The 16,322-nt window shown below is 37.1% G+C and overlaps 2 protein-coding genes across 3 annotated transcripts; one reads left to right on the forward strand and one right to left on the reverse strand.

The window, feature by feature from the left end:
- The first annotated feature begins 1,119 nt into the window (after positions 1-1,119).
- LOC142542129 (F-box/kelch-repeat protein At1g67480-like) lies at positions 1,120-4,226 on the forward strand. The gene is made up of 4 exons (XM_075648589.1): positions 1,120-1,270; positions 2,046-2,113; positions 2,220-3,081; positions 3,378-4,226. Exons 3-4 carry the CDS (start codon positions 2,555-2,557, stop codon positions 4,003-4,005), a joined length of 1,155 nt encoding a protein of 384 aa, XP_075504704.1. The 5' UTR covers positions 1,120-1,270; positions 2,046-2,113; positions 2,220-2,554; the 3' UTR covers positions 4,006-4,226.
- A 441-nt stretch (positions 4,227-4,667) lies between these two features.
- On the reverse strand, positions 4,668-14,814 carry LOC142542128 (pre-mRNA-splicing factor ATP-dependent RNA helicase DEAH7-like). 2 transcript variants are annotated; one of them, XM_075648588.1, is made up of 19 exons: positions 14,660-14,728; positions 14,252-14,320; positions 13,862-13,913; positions 13,621-13,759; positions 12,793-13,017; positions 12,517-12,587; positions 11,668-11,911; positions 11,302-11,475; positions 11,003-11,133; positions 10,782-10,879; positions 10,204-10,312; positions 9,277-9,454; positions 8,956-9,185; positions 8,697-8,873; positions 8,348-8,419; positions 8,048-8,224; positions 7,059-7,120; positions 6,820-6,972; positions 4,668-6,737 (listed from the first exon to the last, which is right to left on the reverse strand). In XM_075648588.1, the coding sequence occupies exons 3-19, from the start codon at positions 13,865-13,867 to the stop codon at positions 5,141-5,143; spliced, it is 3,843 nt and encodes a 1,280-aa protein (XP_075504703.1). In that variant the 5' UTR covers positions 13,868-13,913; positions 14,252-14,320; positions 14,660-14,728; the 3' UTR covers positions 4,668-5,140. The 2 variants fall into 2 exon arrangements, with proteins under 2 accessions (XP_075504703.1, XP_075504702.1); XM_075648587.1 differs by lacking the exon at positions 14,252-14,320 and having other exon boundaries at positions 14,660-14,814.
- Positions 14,815-16,322: the final 1,508 nt, after the last annotated feature.

Raw genomic sequence — 16,322 nt, forward strand, 5'->3', positions numbered from 1 at the left:
CTTCGTTAACTTAAAAACAAAATTGCCTCTATATTGGATTTGTGGTCACATTAGCAAAAGACACCACATACGACTAGGACTTGGTATTTTTCTTTTTTTTTTTTGTTTTTAATAATAATACACACTTCTTAAATATATAATTGGATTTGAATCTTTAAGTTATTAATATAATAAATCACACATTTAATTAGCTTTTATTGCGTGCAATGTACAAAGTCAAGTAATCTTAAAACAAAATTCAGTCCTGCAGCAATTATATAAAACAAAAAATTGTGTGAGACGGTCTCACATGTCGTATTTTGTGGGACAGATATTTTATTTGGGTTATTAATGAAAAAGTATTACTTTTTATGCTAAAAATATTATTTTTTATTGTGAATATCGATAGGATTGACTCATCTCACAAGAGACTGTCGTACTCATTATATAATTATTATATCACATTTTAGGTTTCAAATGTTTGGTATCGAAGGATTGACGATTTCTCCTCCATTAGCTGTCGTTTGGTTCATTTATTGCAAGCCAATCGTAATCCTTATTGTCATCGTAAAACTCAGATTATGACAGAGAATGAATCTCTCCTAGTTGATGTGATATCTTAAAAATATCGAGGACAAATACATGAAATTACCAAAATGGCTATCTAAAGATTTCTTGTGCAATAGTAAAAGAAAATTTTATAATAAAATGTTCAAGTGTATTGTGGTCATTTTCGACAAATTTTATGATTAATATTATATTTAAACCAAACATCATATAATTTTATAACATAATATTAATAATCCATATACTTTAATTATTTATCATTCTTATGATTAATATTCTTAATTATCATAGACGTCAGTTATATTTAAATATACGAGTTTAAAGTCAATGATTTCAAATTTACAATAACATATTCATTAGTCAATGTCTATCTAAAATTTGATACATCATATGTATGTATACGTAGGCGGTTTCAATAAGTTCATGTATATATATATATTTCGATATTCAGTCCATCGACTGTGTTTATTTATACGTCCATGAGATTTTATTTAGATATCAAAATTTATTATCAACTAATTAATTTATCACCGCAATGATGTACAATAAGATGGAATGATTGTGTGTTTTCTTCTTCTCAGGATTACCGTTCCCTTACATTTCCTATATTTTCGCCCCTCTTTGACTGAATCCTTATCCATTCTCCCCCGTTTCCTTATTATTTATTCCCCATTTCTAGCGTTATCGCTCTTCACTGCTTCCTCAAAAGTTTCCAATTTCGCAGGTAAATCTTCCCTTTTCCTTTTATTTAATCGATCAATCCATCTGTTCTTTTCGGATGTTTCATACTCGAGTTTCTATTAATTCTTTCTGATTTTGTAATGTTGATCTCTTTTCGTTTGAATCTACGAATGCTTTTGCTGTAGCGATTTTACTCATTGAAATGAATATGACTGATTCGTTCCATAGCATTTGTTATGCTTTCGAATAACCTGTTTATTTCCGCTTTTACGATCCAACTTCTTATGCTAAGTGACTGATTATTTTGATCTTGATTGCTTTTTCTCCATTCTGGATCCGTTTACGTTTATATGCATCATTTTACCACCTTTTCTCATCGTGCTATTATTAGCATACTTTCAGCTAATAGTGGGTAAGGTAATTTTAGAGTTCTAATATCGTCACCTTTTTTTTCATTCTTCTTTTATTGCTTGGTGGTTGGATGTTTGTGGTGGATTTTGCGCGTGGGGTTAGTTGAGCTAAATAGTTCTCTCTTCCGACGCTCAAGTTAAGCACGTATGGATTTGTTGATTTATAAATATCAAGTTGGTGGCATATTGACTTCATGTCATTAACTTTTGTTCATTGGTGGTTTGAATCATTAGAGATGCCAGCAGCAGAATTTCACTAGTCATATCTCAAGCACATCTTGATTTCTGATTTCAGGAGTCCTTGGTTTTAAATAAGCCATAGTTCTCTTGATAGTTGAATCTCTAGATTAACAGTTTAATCATTTTCTAAAATATCTCAAAGAAATTCTTTTGCACGACATCCATCAGGTTATCGATTGCTACTAAGAAATGGAAGTGACGGGGGGTTAAAACTCATCAGGTTATGGCCTTGTCAGGTATTACCTTATCAACTATTCTTGGATCTGGTATATGCTATTTTCATTAGATTTTTTATTTTATTTCTTGAAATTATTTTATCTTAATATGTGCTGGAAACTATAGGTACTCAGGAAATGTGCAAGAAGAAATATATATCAACAGAATTGAAATTGGCCACCTGCCTAGTTTGTTCAAAGAAGTTGGAACATACAAGGACCACTGAAATTGGAATGGAATTTGAAACTTATTGGATGAAGCATAAAACATCGGCATTAGCAGATCATGAGATCCATTTTGCTACAACTTTCTTGCCTTGGTCTCGTAAAATTCACATCACCTGAGGGATTTCATGAATTTCTTTAATTGGTATCCAAAAATCGTTTAGTTGATTTTATGCTTGTCTTCAAAGACATTTGGTTAAGTGTGGTGTCAAACTCCTGTAGTCTGCGGCTTGAAGAATGCCAGGCCCTTTTTCCGTGAAGAGAATAAAAGAATCAGATATGTGTTTCTCCCATTTGGCCCATAAAGCTACTCCGGATGCTAAAAGTGATTCAATCTTAAATAATTTGAAGGTTTCCGATGATTGTCATGGTCCCATCTTACCTGGATTGCCTGATGATGTCTCTAAGCACTGCCTTGCTCTTGTTCCTCGATCTAATTTTCCCTCCATGGGTGCTGTGTGCAAGCAATGGAGGTCCTTTATCAAAAGCAAAGAGTTCATCACCGTCAGAAAACTAGCTGGGATGCTTGAGGAATGGCTTTACATCCTTGCTATGGATGCCAAGGGAAAAGAGAGCCACTGGGAGGTTCTGGATTGTTACGGACGCAAACACCATCAACTCCCACAAATGCCTGGTCCTATCGTAGCAGGCTTTGGCGTGGTGGTCCTCAATGGAAAGCTTCTTGTTATTGCTGGGTACTCTGTGGTTGATGGAACTCAATCTGTTCTAGCAGATGTTCATCAATATGATTCTTGCCTCAACAGGTATAACAAAATTTGTCACTTTTCCATTTCCCCACTGGTTCCTGTTAACGTATGTTTGCTCAAACAGCCTAATATGCTTATCCGAATATGTGCAAATTAATGTGGTTTACGATAAATTCAGCATGGATTCATGCATCGATAGATTTATGTTATTTTCCTGAGTTGGCTCTCCATCAACAACTTATTTGACATATTTTTCCCTCTCAAATTAAAATTTTTTTTGATACATTTATATATACCTCTGTCCGAGGCCAAAATCTTTGGATCATCCATAACCAAATTTCTGACTCTTGCAGCTGGAGCAAATTAGCTAGCATGAATGTAGCGCGGTATGACTTTGGTTGTGCTGAGGTGAATGGTGTAGTCTATGTGGTTGGAGGATGTGGGAAGGATGGAGACTCTCTCTCATGTGTTGAGATTTATGACCCCGATACAGACAAGTGGACTGTGATAGAGAGTATGAGGCGACCAAGGTGGGGATGTTTTGCCTGTGGCTTGGAGGGGAAGCTCTATGTTATGGGAGGTAGGTCGAGTTTCACCATTGGAAACTCGAGGTTTGTTGATGTCTATAGCCCTGAGAGGCACACATGGTGCCAGATAAAAAATGGCTGTGCTATGGTTACTGCTCATGCAGTATTAGGAAAGAAGCTGTGTTGCATGGAATGGAAAAACGAACGTAGACTTGCTACATTTAACCCTGCGGACAACTCATGGAAGATGGTTCCTGTTCCTGTGACAGGAAGCATGAGTATTGGGTTCCGATTTGGAGTATTGGATGGAAAGCTTTTGTTGTTTTCGCTGCAGGAGTATCCTGGTTACCATACTCTGTTATACGATCCAAATGCCGCCCCAGGATCTGAATGGCAGATATCGGAGATAAAGCCATCGGGGTCGTGCTTATGCAGTGTCACAATCAAGGCTTGAGCTGCGTGTTGAAATCAAATTTCATTGTCTGCTATTGAATTGCTGATTGTCAGTGTTCCGTCAATTCAACAAACATGTACTTTGTTTGGGATCTGATCTGGTTTTCGAAAAACTTCGAAATTGTAGTGTAATTCATGCTAGTGTACGACTTTGTCTTGTTGTTGGATGTGTTAATGGTTGGTTATTAATATTTCTACTCGATTCAATCAATGTTACGGACACCATCAGTATACACTTTCCCAAGTTCGAAAGCCTGTTCTGGTCTATGGAGCATCGCCAAACACTAGTTGTTCGGCGTGGACACCAAATTCAATCCACTTAATTTCCTTGACAAGATTTACTTGTAGCACGTAGTATAACTTAATATTTTTGCTACAAGATGGTGGTTAATGAAACTAACAATCAAATTGCAATTTTACCACGGAGCATAAAAGTACAATAGATAAAGATGGCGAATACAAGCTGTTGATATCAAAATGGCGAGCGAGCATGGCTCGGACCTCATTTAACTGCTAGTAGCGCATGGTCATATACGACCCAATAGAACATTTTGTTGGAGTTTGGAATCATATATTTTCTCATGCGTCTGGCTTTTATAAAGATGTTGGCGGATTATTCTATGTTTCGGAACAATGTGCACCTTTGATGAATAATGGGTTGGATTGAGAGTAGAGCAGAATTCATAAATGTAAGTTCAGACAGTTAAGTAAAATTAAGGTCGTCGTACAACATGCTACGTATACCAAATATGTGCGAGCATTAAAAACTTTGTTCGCCTGATTGGGTACAGCTTGCGGGAAAATACAGACAACATTCAGTTGCCACATAATAACCACACTCTCCTTCAGAATTTTCGGCGCTTGGTTATATTGATGTAACTTGTTCGAAACCTCTGAGAATCCATTAATATTATTTACTTGTACTCTGATTCTTTCAAATTTAATAATCTGAAGTTTTTACTAAAGCCCGTCTCCATTCAGCTGCGGAGACGAAATAAAAACTTGTCCTCCAACTCACCTGCCCTCGTCATATTTCAACCTTTGAATAACCCAGACAAATCTCGGGCTTTACATCATACTGATCCACAATAAAAGTAGAATTCGTGGCGTATACAACATCAAAACTCCTTCTTATGCTACAAACCCAGCCTCTTTGGTCTCAGATAGGTAGAAGAGCCTTGCTTCAAGCCAGGCAACGAAACTCGCTGTTGCTGCTCGGCCCTCTTCCTCTTTTCCTTCTCCTTGCTCTCTCTCTCCCTATCAGCTTGAACCTTCCTCAAGTTTTCCATTTCTTCTTCCATGGAAGTTTTCTCTTCCTTCTGTCTCTTCTTATGCTCCATCATTGATGTATCTGAGTCCTTCACTGAGAAAAACATGGGTCCTAACTCAGCTAGCCACTGGGGTTCAACTGCTGTAGCGCATTGCATGTATTCTTTCGTTGTAAGTATCAATTCATGATAAACCACGTAATCTGGAGTATAACCCAAACCATATATAGCACTGCTTGGATGTAAGTGGCATGGCATTCCATTCCTGCAGTTGACGTACTCCCCGACACCTTTCAGTCGTGCAGCGTTGTGAAAATAAGCCGAGCATATGGCTTTTCTCACAACATCCCAATCGGGGCCACTAGATGTAAGTGGAATCTTCAGAGTTTTCAAAATATCTAGTAACTGGGATCTTACCTCTCTGGCCTTGCGTAACCCTTTCACGTGCAAGAAATGATCATTACACCAATCACCCCGATATTGATTAGCTTTCCATTGCTGATACAAGTTGAGGAGCGTTAGGTGATCGGACTCCGGCACAAAGAACTTTTCCCTAGCTGCATCACTCTCCTCAACCCTATCCTTGGGTCTGAAGAAAACAGATGGTACTGACAGCATCGACACAATTGTCAAAACCTCATTGATGCATTCGAGCTGCTCACCCATTAAAAGCATCTTGGCAAGGGGAGGATCGAGCGGAAACTCAACCATTTTCCAACCAAGGTCTGTAAGACCCCCAACATTGTTCAAAGCACCTAAGACCCACAACTGGTACATGGAATTTAGGATGTTTTCTTGTGGAGGGGGATCCATAAAATCAAAATCCAATAAATTATCGACTTTCAGAGACTTGAGCAATAAAACCACATTGCCAAGATTGGTTCTTTGGATTTCTGGCACAGGACTAGGTAGCATTTCATTTAGGTAGGCACTCTCTGTATAAAGACGATAGCAAGTTCCTGGACCAGTTCTTCCAGCGCGCCCAGCTCGCTGGTCAGCAGCAGCACGACTAACAGGAAATACTTGGAGAGCATCCATCCCCATTCGGGGGTTATACACCTTTATTTTACCGTAACCCGTGTCAATAACATAGAAGATTCCATCAACAGTCAAAGATGTCTCAGCAATGTTGGTAGCAACAATACACTTTCGAGCACCATCTTCAGCTTTTTGGAAAATCTTTGCCTGCAAATCAGCGGGGAGCTGGGAGTAGATGGGGAGGATTAAGAGCTTTGGAGCATCCTTCTTGGAAGCAATCAATTGTTCCATGCGTTCTGAAAGCGCGTAACATGTTGCCTCAATCTCATCCTGGCCAGTCATGAAGATGAGGATATCGCCGGGAGCACTAGTGATGTGGATCGTCGTGACCTGCTTCACAGCAGCTTCAACATAGTCCTCACAAGGAGTTTTACTGTACAAGATCTGGACCGGAAAAGTTCTTCCGGGAATGTTAAATACAGGTACGCTGCATGGAGAATGAGGTCAAATTAGAGAAGGTTAGAAATGAAAATACCCAAACTTCAATACAAATTAAATATAAAATATACCTTCCAAAAAAATTCGAGAATTTCTGAGCATTAAGAGTGGCAGAAGTCACAATGAGCTTGAAATCACGGCGTCTTGCCACAACTTTCTTGAGGATGCCAAATAATACATCCGTGCTCAAGGATCGTTCGTGGGCTTCATCCATTACAATGACCCTTCACAATTAATGTAAAGAAGGTAAAGGGTAACATAAACATGATAAATAATTTAAAATCCGAGTATTTTAAGTAGAAAAACACACCTATATTTTTCCAGATCTGAATCTTTAAGTGTCTCTCTCAAAAGCACACCATCAGTCATGTACTGCAAAGTAAAAAAATCATTGATTACAAAGCTCAACAGGCACCAGCGATATCATTGAACAATAGACTTGAACTGCAAAGTAAAGAAATCATCTCTCGACAACAATCATGAGTAAAGAGTCTTACTGTAAGCAAGTACTATGATACGGGTATAGAGGGCGTGGGCCTGAAGAAACAAGGGCCCATGATCCAACATGTGTACTCTAGGAGGAAAATAGGAAAGCCACGTGATTATTTTTGTGATTATGAGTTGCAACTAGCAGTGGCTAGGGAGGAAGGAGAGTACTTGTACAAAGACTAACTCTGGGATTGTTTTTTTGTTCCTTTCATCATATCAATACAAAATTCCTTATTATATTTCTATATTTGGTTCTTAAATTTTGCAAGCTCAGGTGAACTCTATCAATTTGGTGTGAGCCTGAAGAAACAAGGGCTCATGATCCAATATGTGTACTCTAGGAGGAAAATGGGGGAGGGTTAGTAGTGGAAAAAGAGTGAAAGAAGAGAGAGAAGAATCATTCTGTTATTTTTGTGACTATGAGTTGTAACTAGCAGTGGTTAGGGAGGAAGGAGAGTATTTATACAGATCTATCTCTGGGATTGTATTTCTGGTTCATTTCATCCTATCAATACAAAATTCCTTATTATATTTCCATATTTGGTTCTTAAATTTTGCAAGCTCGGGTGAACTCTATCATACTAGCATATCAAATCAGTAAGTGCGCCAACTACTTATCATCATGGCCATTTATAAAAGCATCCACACACTAGGTAGACGGAAATGAAAATTTTGTTGTTGAAAATAAAATATTAAAAAGATGCCTTCTTAAAATTGTAGTGAATCTATTAATGCCATCAAATCAACCAAACACTAATTTATCTTGTTAAAGCAAATAAACCGCTATGAAAAGACTGGACAAGTCGTTACCTTGATAACCGTATTAGGCCCTGTCACATCCTCGAACCGTATTGCATATCCAACTTTATCACCAAGCTCAGTTTCCATCTCTTCACTCACTCTTTTGGCCACGCTCATGGCTGCTACACGCCTTGGCTGTGTGCAACCGACAATGCCGCTGGTTGTGTAGTCATCTTCATGCAGATACTGCAAATGATTTCACAGAGCACACAAAATTAAGAAATGTACATAGACAATACAAGACACACTCACGGAGTCAGAGACAACAAAATTAGACAAACCTACAGAGAGTTTTAACAAACTACAAACCTGAGTTAATTGTGTGGTCTTTCCAGAACCAGTTTCGCCGACCACCACCACCACCTGATTCTCACGAATCACCTGCATTTGTGATGATCACGCCAAATACAAAGATGATGATTACCATCAGAAAGAAAGTGAAAATTATAAAAACCAACAAGTTTAGGTTTCACATCGTAAAAGATGACAGTATCAAAGAAAAAAATTACAATCAAAACAATATATCTGATCTTCCTCTCATCTACTACTATATACCTACTAATTTAAATCCACTACAATTATTAATTAACAAAAGTTAGAAGACTCTTATAATATCATTAAAAAAAGCCAAGCAAACCAAACAGAATAGTTTCCAAACCTGCAGTAATTCATCTCGTACAGAAAAAATGGGTAAATACTGTCGTTGTTGAGATATTGTTTTTGATTTTGCAAAATCGCTCACTGCTTCACCTTTCTTCAAATGCTGCGCAAATTTGGCATCCTCCTTGAAATCAACTTCACCTTGTTCACCCAGTACAGCGGTATCCGCATCAATCTTGATATTGATGGAAAAAGCTTTAGATACTAGCACAATTTACAAACTCAACCCTGAACTTCACAAAAATGATTCGGCATACTTGTTCTGCCGTTTTCTCGACACCAAGAATATCGCCTAGTTTTGAACCTGCAAGCTCCCAAAAACGTTGCCGCGATTTGTTCATGCTCTGTTTTTCATGGATTTCCTTGACAAGAGTTGATCCTTTTCGGGATATTATAGCCATATCTGATGTAGGGTCTTTTAATGGCATGATAGGCTCAGCTTGTTTAGTAAAAACAATCCTCCCGTCCAGAAAAGGGGGTTTTGTATCTGAAACAAGAGACATCTGAAACCTCAATGCAAATAACAGTAACCATGACAATCATTCCACGAACTACAACATTATAACATCGATACCTACCATGCACAAGAAGAATAACCTTTCGTTCATCCTCGTCATCAAAGGTAGTTTGCACCTCAGTCCCTCTGACAGCCCCTGACCTCATAAGTTGCCGGTCTTCCCACTGAGCGTTATCAGCAGTGAGTTGTGATAGTTTTTTGCTCTGAGAGAGAGTCATCTTACTTCCATCTCTTCGAGTCTGTAATTAAGGAAATAATAAGTCGTAGAAATAAATTTCAAGTGGAAAAAATGCTCAAAACATAAAACTAGAGGCAGATGGTGGATAACAATGAATGAAGGATACATATCACAACAGTAACAGATCCAGACATTTTCTATTTGAATGAACTACGAAGCAATCTATAAAACAAGTAATACAATACCATCTGCAAATTTACCCTGAACTTATGTTTAAAGACAACAAGAAGTGGAGAAAGTGTCATTCTGGACAGTTGATTTTCCAGAAACTTGATGCCACAAAGTAAAGAGTGAGTCTGCCAAACATTATTTTATTAACCATATTTCCTAAACTTTAATCAGATATAAAAACCACAATACCTGAGATGAATGAAATCCTAAAAACAGACCCACAACTGTTGAAAGCAACGCCCCCGGCCCCTTCTCACCTTTAAAGCATTGTTACGCTATCAAAAACTTTTACAAACAGAAATTTAATACACACAAGACCCAGAGATCAGTTTTTGTTACAATGTAATAACCATAAATGAAATATACGGGTGACACAATTACACGACCCACGCTCCTATTGACAATTTAACCAAACTGTACACATAAGCAGCATAGATAACAATTCTCTTCAGAAAGTGATATAATTTTATATCGCTTGGGAAAAAAAAAAAGAATTTTGAGGTAAAAAGTATTGGTTGGACAGATATCTTCTAAATGCTACTCAAAACTAAGTCACGCTAATTCCATGTAAATTCATACCAGTCTTTTAGCCAACTCTGCCTCTTTCTTTTGAAAAGATGCCTCGTCACCAAGAAAAAGTGAAGAACTATCTGCATCATAAATCGTGCCACCCTCTTCTCGATCATACCTAAAAAATTACAGCAGCAACTCGTTCTTTATATGGACAAAATATAAAGCATTCGCAGTAAACAAAATAACCAGTCGCATACAATACAGCCAAAAATAACTCAATCAACAAAATCTATCATTGAAAAGTTGCAGATCGAATTTGAAAGAGCTCTTCTGGTCGTGCCTTTACATAAAAAGGCATTAGAGATTCATTAAATATAAATATATAATCCATCTCAATATTTTCAAATATGAAATAAGTACAAACTATGTAAGAACTCAACTTCATAGCACATTCTCAAATTCATTTATTACGCATCTTAATAAATTTCTTTTTGCTAAAATGCTACATCGATCATTGAGGCCGTTGAGCTGATGGACCAAAAGAATTCCAATTATCAGTGACCAAGTCAACAAACTGCAAACACTACTAAATATAATATGATCTTTGACAACGCATTTCACAGAGATATAGTGAGTTAAATTACCATGCGCGATCAGAACTGTACTCCATTTCCAAACGCATGCTTTCTGATATCTCGTGATTCTGGTCTTTAGATCCATCATCCAGATCATCTTCTCCATCCTATTATCAGAAAAATGGGTGATGGTAAAAAAACAAGTGAATCCAATCAATCAGGTAGACTAAAACTAAATATCAGAAACATTGAAGAATATGTGGCACTGAAAAAGGAAAGTAACGATTTACCTCCGCAGATTTCAACTTATTTGCCGAGAATGCAACCTGATTGTATTTCCCTCCAGATCGGGAACTAGAAGACCCAGATGCCCGAATTGGAATAGGGGAAGGAGCAATTGTATCCCAAGGAGATACGGCAGCTTCAGTGCATAATCAACGTTTAGTTAATTACTAGTAAATAGGTGAAGAATCTTGCCGAAGAAACCAGAGAAGTATTAGGTGCAGAATCTTGCCGGAGAAACCAGAGAAGATAATACCAACTTCCAGTGTGCAACTAAAAGAAATTCATGCAAAAGTATGAAACTTACCAGTAGAATTAGGGGTCCGTCCACCCAACCACGGAGAAACAAGTCTTGCATCAGGAGAGGCCCCGACAAGCATGGGAGATGGCGAAGGTCGATAGTATTTGCTGCTAGAACTATGACCACTGCGACGAGGTGTGTCTTCCCATTCCCATCGTCCATCATCCCAGTCAGATCTGCCTGCAAGGGATTACATCATTGTCTAAGAATAAAAAGGAATAAACATGAAAACAGATTCATTAAGTTCGAGTCAAGTATTCACAGGAGAGATAATACTGAGAACATGTTAGGGTATCTGTATTTCTGTCGTGCTCTAAACCACATTTAATTCATCTTATTTATTGAAAGATTCAGGTCACAAAATAGACATACCAGGAGATTTCCTGGAACCGTGATGGCTACTTCTTTTTCTTCCATAATCTTCACCATGAATATTGTCGTGACTTTGTGATGATTCTCTGTAAGCTCTCACTTCCCTGTCAAATCTATGGCTATTTCTAGAGGCATTACATGAGCTTTTGTACTCTTCCCTGAATTTACTTCTAGTACTATCATAATTAGCAGCATCGGAGCTAGGACTTCTATGTCTAGACCTTCCAGTAGATTTAGCTAAAACCTGAAATAAAATGCCAGTGTTAAATCACAGTTACTAACAGATTAACTAGGAATTCGTGAATGTGACGACATAAGCAAACTTGAGAAAATATGTCCACACGGTTTGAAATTGACAGCTTAATTAGCTACATCCAAAGACCAAAGCTCAGCACCTTAAAGACTTGCTGACTAAGTAATATTTCATTTACTATCACCATTACCAACTTCCAGCTGGTAAGTATATCTTATCATGCCTAAAGAAAAAATATTTCAAAAGAATGCAGCATAAATGTACATTTATCCTTGCTAAAAATTAACCAAAAGTATAATTTTAGGAAAAGGAACTTTCTGCCGGAATAATATTAAATTTTAAAACAGTCGATAACATAAAAAAATTATCGAAAATAAGGAATAATTATCCTCAAGATTAAGAAAAAAATTCCAGGTCTCGTGAATACATCAAGAATGATGTAACTTGTGCCCTTTGTTGATGTTACAAGAAAATAATTGCTGAGAATTCATCTCAGACCCAGAAACTATCACATCTCAACATACCAACTTCGAACAGCCAATGACAAGAGAAAAGATGATATCACGGAATCAGCGCCAGAGGAATATAACACAAACCTTCATATGATTATCTGCACCATGATGTACATGCATTTCATTACCATGTATTTCTTCAGTGACAACACTTCCTGACATGCAGAGAACGACTATTAAGGAAAAAAAACTTGGTTCATAACTGAGAAACAAGAGCTAAATGCAGGGATCGTACGATATCTACACAAAAATATATAGTCTGTGATAGTAAATCCATTGCAATTACAATTCTAAAAGTCATGTTCTTATTGGAGCTTTGTTTTAATAAATTTATTAAAATGGTACTAAAAAATATGCTACCTGATTCAGATGTTTCAATTGTTGCTACTTCACGATATCGTCGGTTAGAATACTTGTGCGCATCAGTTGACACTTTATTCTCCACTTCATCAATTACTGAACGAGTAGGCATTTCCTCTTCTTCATCAAGAGATGCTGCAATAGAGGCAACCCGGTCTTTTGGAACCTTGAAAGCACCCTCCATACTTAGTTCCTCACGTTTTTTCCTAGCGAGGACATCAAGCCCTACCATGGTAACACACATAATTGTGATAAGATTATTCAAATAAGCATTGCTCAATTAGAAAATTCAGTTGGAATAGAAGAAAAAATGAAATGAAATGCAAAGACAAAGTGACAAGACTAGGTGGCAAAGCCAAAATAAACAGAAAAGGTAGCAAGAATGTTCCAAAGTTGTAACATGAGATTATAAACATATTCCCCAATTTCGGGCAACAACTTATCCTATGCAATTGAATTTCCCGCATATAAGCAGTAAAGCAGAGTAAAGCACGAAGCAAAAACTCAGATTGGAATTGCTTATATACAAAGCTAAACACAATCAGATATGATACACAACACATCCATAATGATAAGCTTCTATAAAGGTGGAAAGGAGTAAATCTGATCCAATTCCAGGGAAACTATTAAAATGCATCTATTTGGAAGATGTTTCGAGTTTTAGGGCATAGAATAATGTGAAACTTTTTTCAATGCATTCCAATTTTTTTTAACAAAATACTGAATTAATAACTTGTACAACAAATAATTAAAATACTGAATTAATAATTTCTACAAAGCATAATTAAGGCAGAACAATAGGTGCTTTAAACCCAAATTGAACACAACCTAAAATGGATTTCTTCTCAGAAGGTCTGAACACAACTCTGTCCTTTCCAGGTACAAAAAGACCACCAAACCCGGTTTTGTCTGGTTCAAGAGTATCTGTTATCTTATCAAGGTCAATTTGTCCTCCATCTCCATTTCTCTGAAGATCACAGAAAATATAACAAAGAACAAAGGAGCCACTGAGTCAAAAGTAAATCATATCACTAAGTAGCCAAGGGAGTTTTGATGATAGGACACTGACCTCCATGTCAATTCACCAAGGTTTTCTCAAGCAATTGTCAAAAAGTAAGCATCTGCAATAAAGAAAATCGATTTGTCATGGCCGTACCCCAAAAGGCGAAAAAGGAATGACATAAAGAAGTAAGATGTTTGTAATGACGACAAATATACAACTTCCACCTTCAGAAAATAAATGCGCAAACTTTCAACATTCTCGTGATGTTCACATGTACAATCAGCAAAACATGCCATAGTCACAACCACACGTGCTCCATAGTTTTAGAATTAAGATTCTTCTAGCTTGTTTTCATTATTTGATAATCTTAACACGTCCCAAATTCAAATTCGTTATGTTGTGAAATGCATGAGAACGATATTTTTGTTCAAATAGAAGACACAGGGAGAAACAAACCTTCCAGATCATGAGAGTTATACCGTCTCTCGCATGGGATATTTGTTTAAAACATTAGCAGCAGCAGTACTATAGCGAAGTACGTACAGGAAAAGGGTTACAAACCATAGTGGTGCTTCCGCAAGTATGAAAAACTCGGTCAAAGAAGAGAACTTACTAGGGTTTAATGAATCAAAAGAAAATACCACAAGACTGTACTAGTAAAATTTAACGTCAAAATATTAAAAATCAGAATTGAAATATTCTTTTAAATCCGTGCACAAGATGCGTCAAAAGTACATCCAGAGAGAAATGGGGAAATTTATTCAAGGAAGATATATATGTGCTGAGAAGTCCAAAGCACATCCATGGCCGAAAGTTTGAAGATTTAAAAGAAAGAAATAGAAAAATTTGTCGAAAATACAGAACCTGATGATCGACTCGAAAGAAACTCCAGACTCGAATTCAATCTGCCACCGTTGTTCTCGAGCAAGAAGAAGAACCAACCAGGCTGGGGGTATATGTATGTTCTGGTTGGTTGAATTTAATTAAAGCCCAAATCCAAGCCAAGCCCAGTTGGAACCAGAGCAACTTAACTGGGTTTCGCCAAGTTTTTTCTAAATAATACTATCAAATTACATAAAATAATTTGTTTATTTGTACTTTGTATGTATAGATTCAGAGAGTCATCCACACTGCTCTTGGAATCCATGGTGGTGACTGCTGATATAAGAAAAATAAAATATTTGGATGATTAGCAGTGATGATCATCAACAGGATTGGTAATTTTGCATGACCATGTACAAATTAATCAATCTTTATAGTTATTCTTATCAGTCATTCTCATCCACCCACGATTGTATTTATACCTTCGAATGGTAATGATTCAAGTAAATTGATTATTTTTAATAATAAAATTTCTACATGCTTTCACTTTATACATAAAATTTAACAATGTTATGACTAGTCGGTAAGCTAACATTTATATCACGCGAAAAAGGATCAGTATCATTTGTTGGACTAAATATTTTTAACATGTATATTTTTCCAAAATGAAATAAATGGTTAACTAATCGACCTTATCCACCACCAATTATCATAGTTTCCTTGCAAAGAATAGGCTTTTTCCTTAAGGCTATTGCAACTAGCATCAACTCTGATCTTCTTTACACTAGTAACATCTTTTGATCCCCACATATTCAAAATATAACAAGAAAATGTTAGAGTAGATGTCCTGCAAGCCAACGGTTGGCTAGGGAATTTATTGACTCAAGTGAAATAAACAATCTTTATTTTAATATAATTTAACTTTTTATGGTCATGTTATACTTTATCTGTATACCCATGCAAACAGCATAGATAAAGTCTTTGATTATGCTTTAATACAAATGAATCGTAATTCGATGTTGAAACTCATTTGTAAACACTGCATATTCTAAATTCGTTCCTAGTCGATTCAGCCGCCTAAAACATGGATAAAGGCTGCTTGAGCTCGAGACTAGCATCTGTGATGTTGTGTACTGCGTTTCTTGGTAAGGGCATAGAGATGTCCAAACATGCAGACCGGGTAGTCATATGATGATTATACCGAACAACCCTCCCTCGGACTTTCCAAGTGGTTATCATTCATCGAGAGGATAAGTCCGTGGTTATGATTGTACATCATTAGTCCTTACGACCCGGGACAACACTGAGGCTCTATATGCTAGGGTTGTGCTTTGACTCGTTTACCGGCTCCAGGAGAGTCATCAGGTGACGAGGTTGGGTACAGTTGCGACACATATAGGAGCCAGTGCATTGTAGTCGGGGATTCACCGCTCACCTACGGCTGTGGATATCCTATGTGATCTGATGTAATAATAGTGCATGGAATCTCTGGCCAGAGTATGAGATGTACGTTGGAGAAGGAGTTCTCCAATAGTACACGCGATGCCACTATTATAGTTATCACATAATTATCGAATTAATATGCAACCCTCGATGAACCAATGGTTGCAGATTTGATCGGGATATTTGAGATGAAGGGACCGTACTGTACGTTAACCATAATCGACTGGTTCTTGCAGGCACTATCAGTGATACCTAGGGGATC

The sequence above is a fragment of the Primulina tabacum genome, chromosome 4 (assembly GCF_025594145.1).
Source record: "Primulina tabacum isolate GXHZ01 chromosome 4, ASM2559414v2, whole genome shotgun sequence".
Lineage (NCBI taxonomy): Eukaryota > Viridiplantae > Streptophyta > Magnoliopsida > Lamiales > Gesneriaceae > Primulina > Primulina tabacum.

Coding starts and splice junctions, on each gene's coding strand:
- LOC142542129 (XM_075648589.1), top strand. CDS start 2,555: ATGCCAGGCCCTTTTTCCGTGAAGAGAATAAAAGAATCAGATATGTGT. Junction 3,082..3,377: donor TATGATTCTTGCCTCAACAG/GTATAACAAAAT, acceptor TGACTCTTGCAG/CTGGAGCAAATTAGCTAGCA.
- LOC142542128 (XM_075648587.1), bottom strand. Junction 12,588..12,792: donor AATTGAAACATCTGAATCAG/GTAGCATATTTT, acceptor TCTGCATGTCAG/GAAGTGTTGTCACTGAAGAA. Junction 8,420..8,696: donor TACGAGATGAATTACTGCAG/GTTTGGAAACTA, acceptor TCACAAATGCAG/GTGATTCGTGAGAATCAGGT.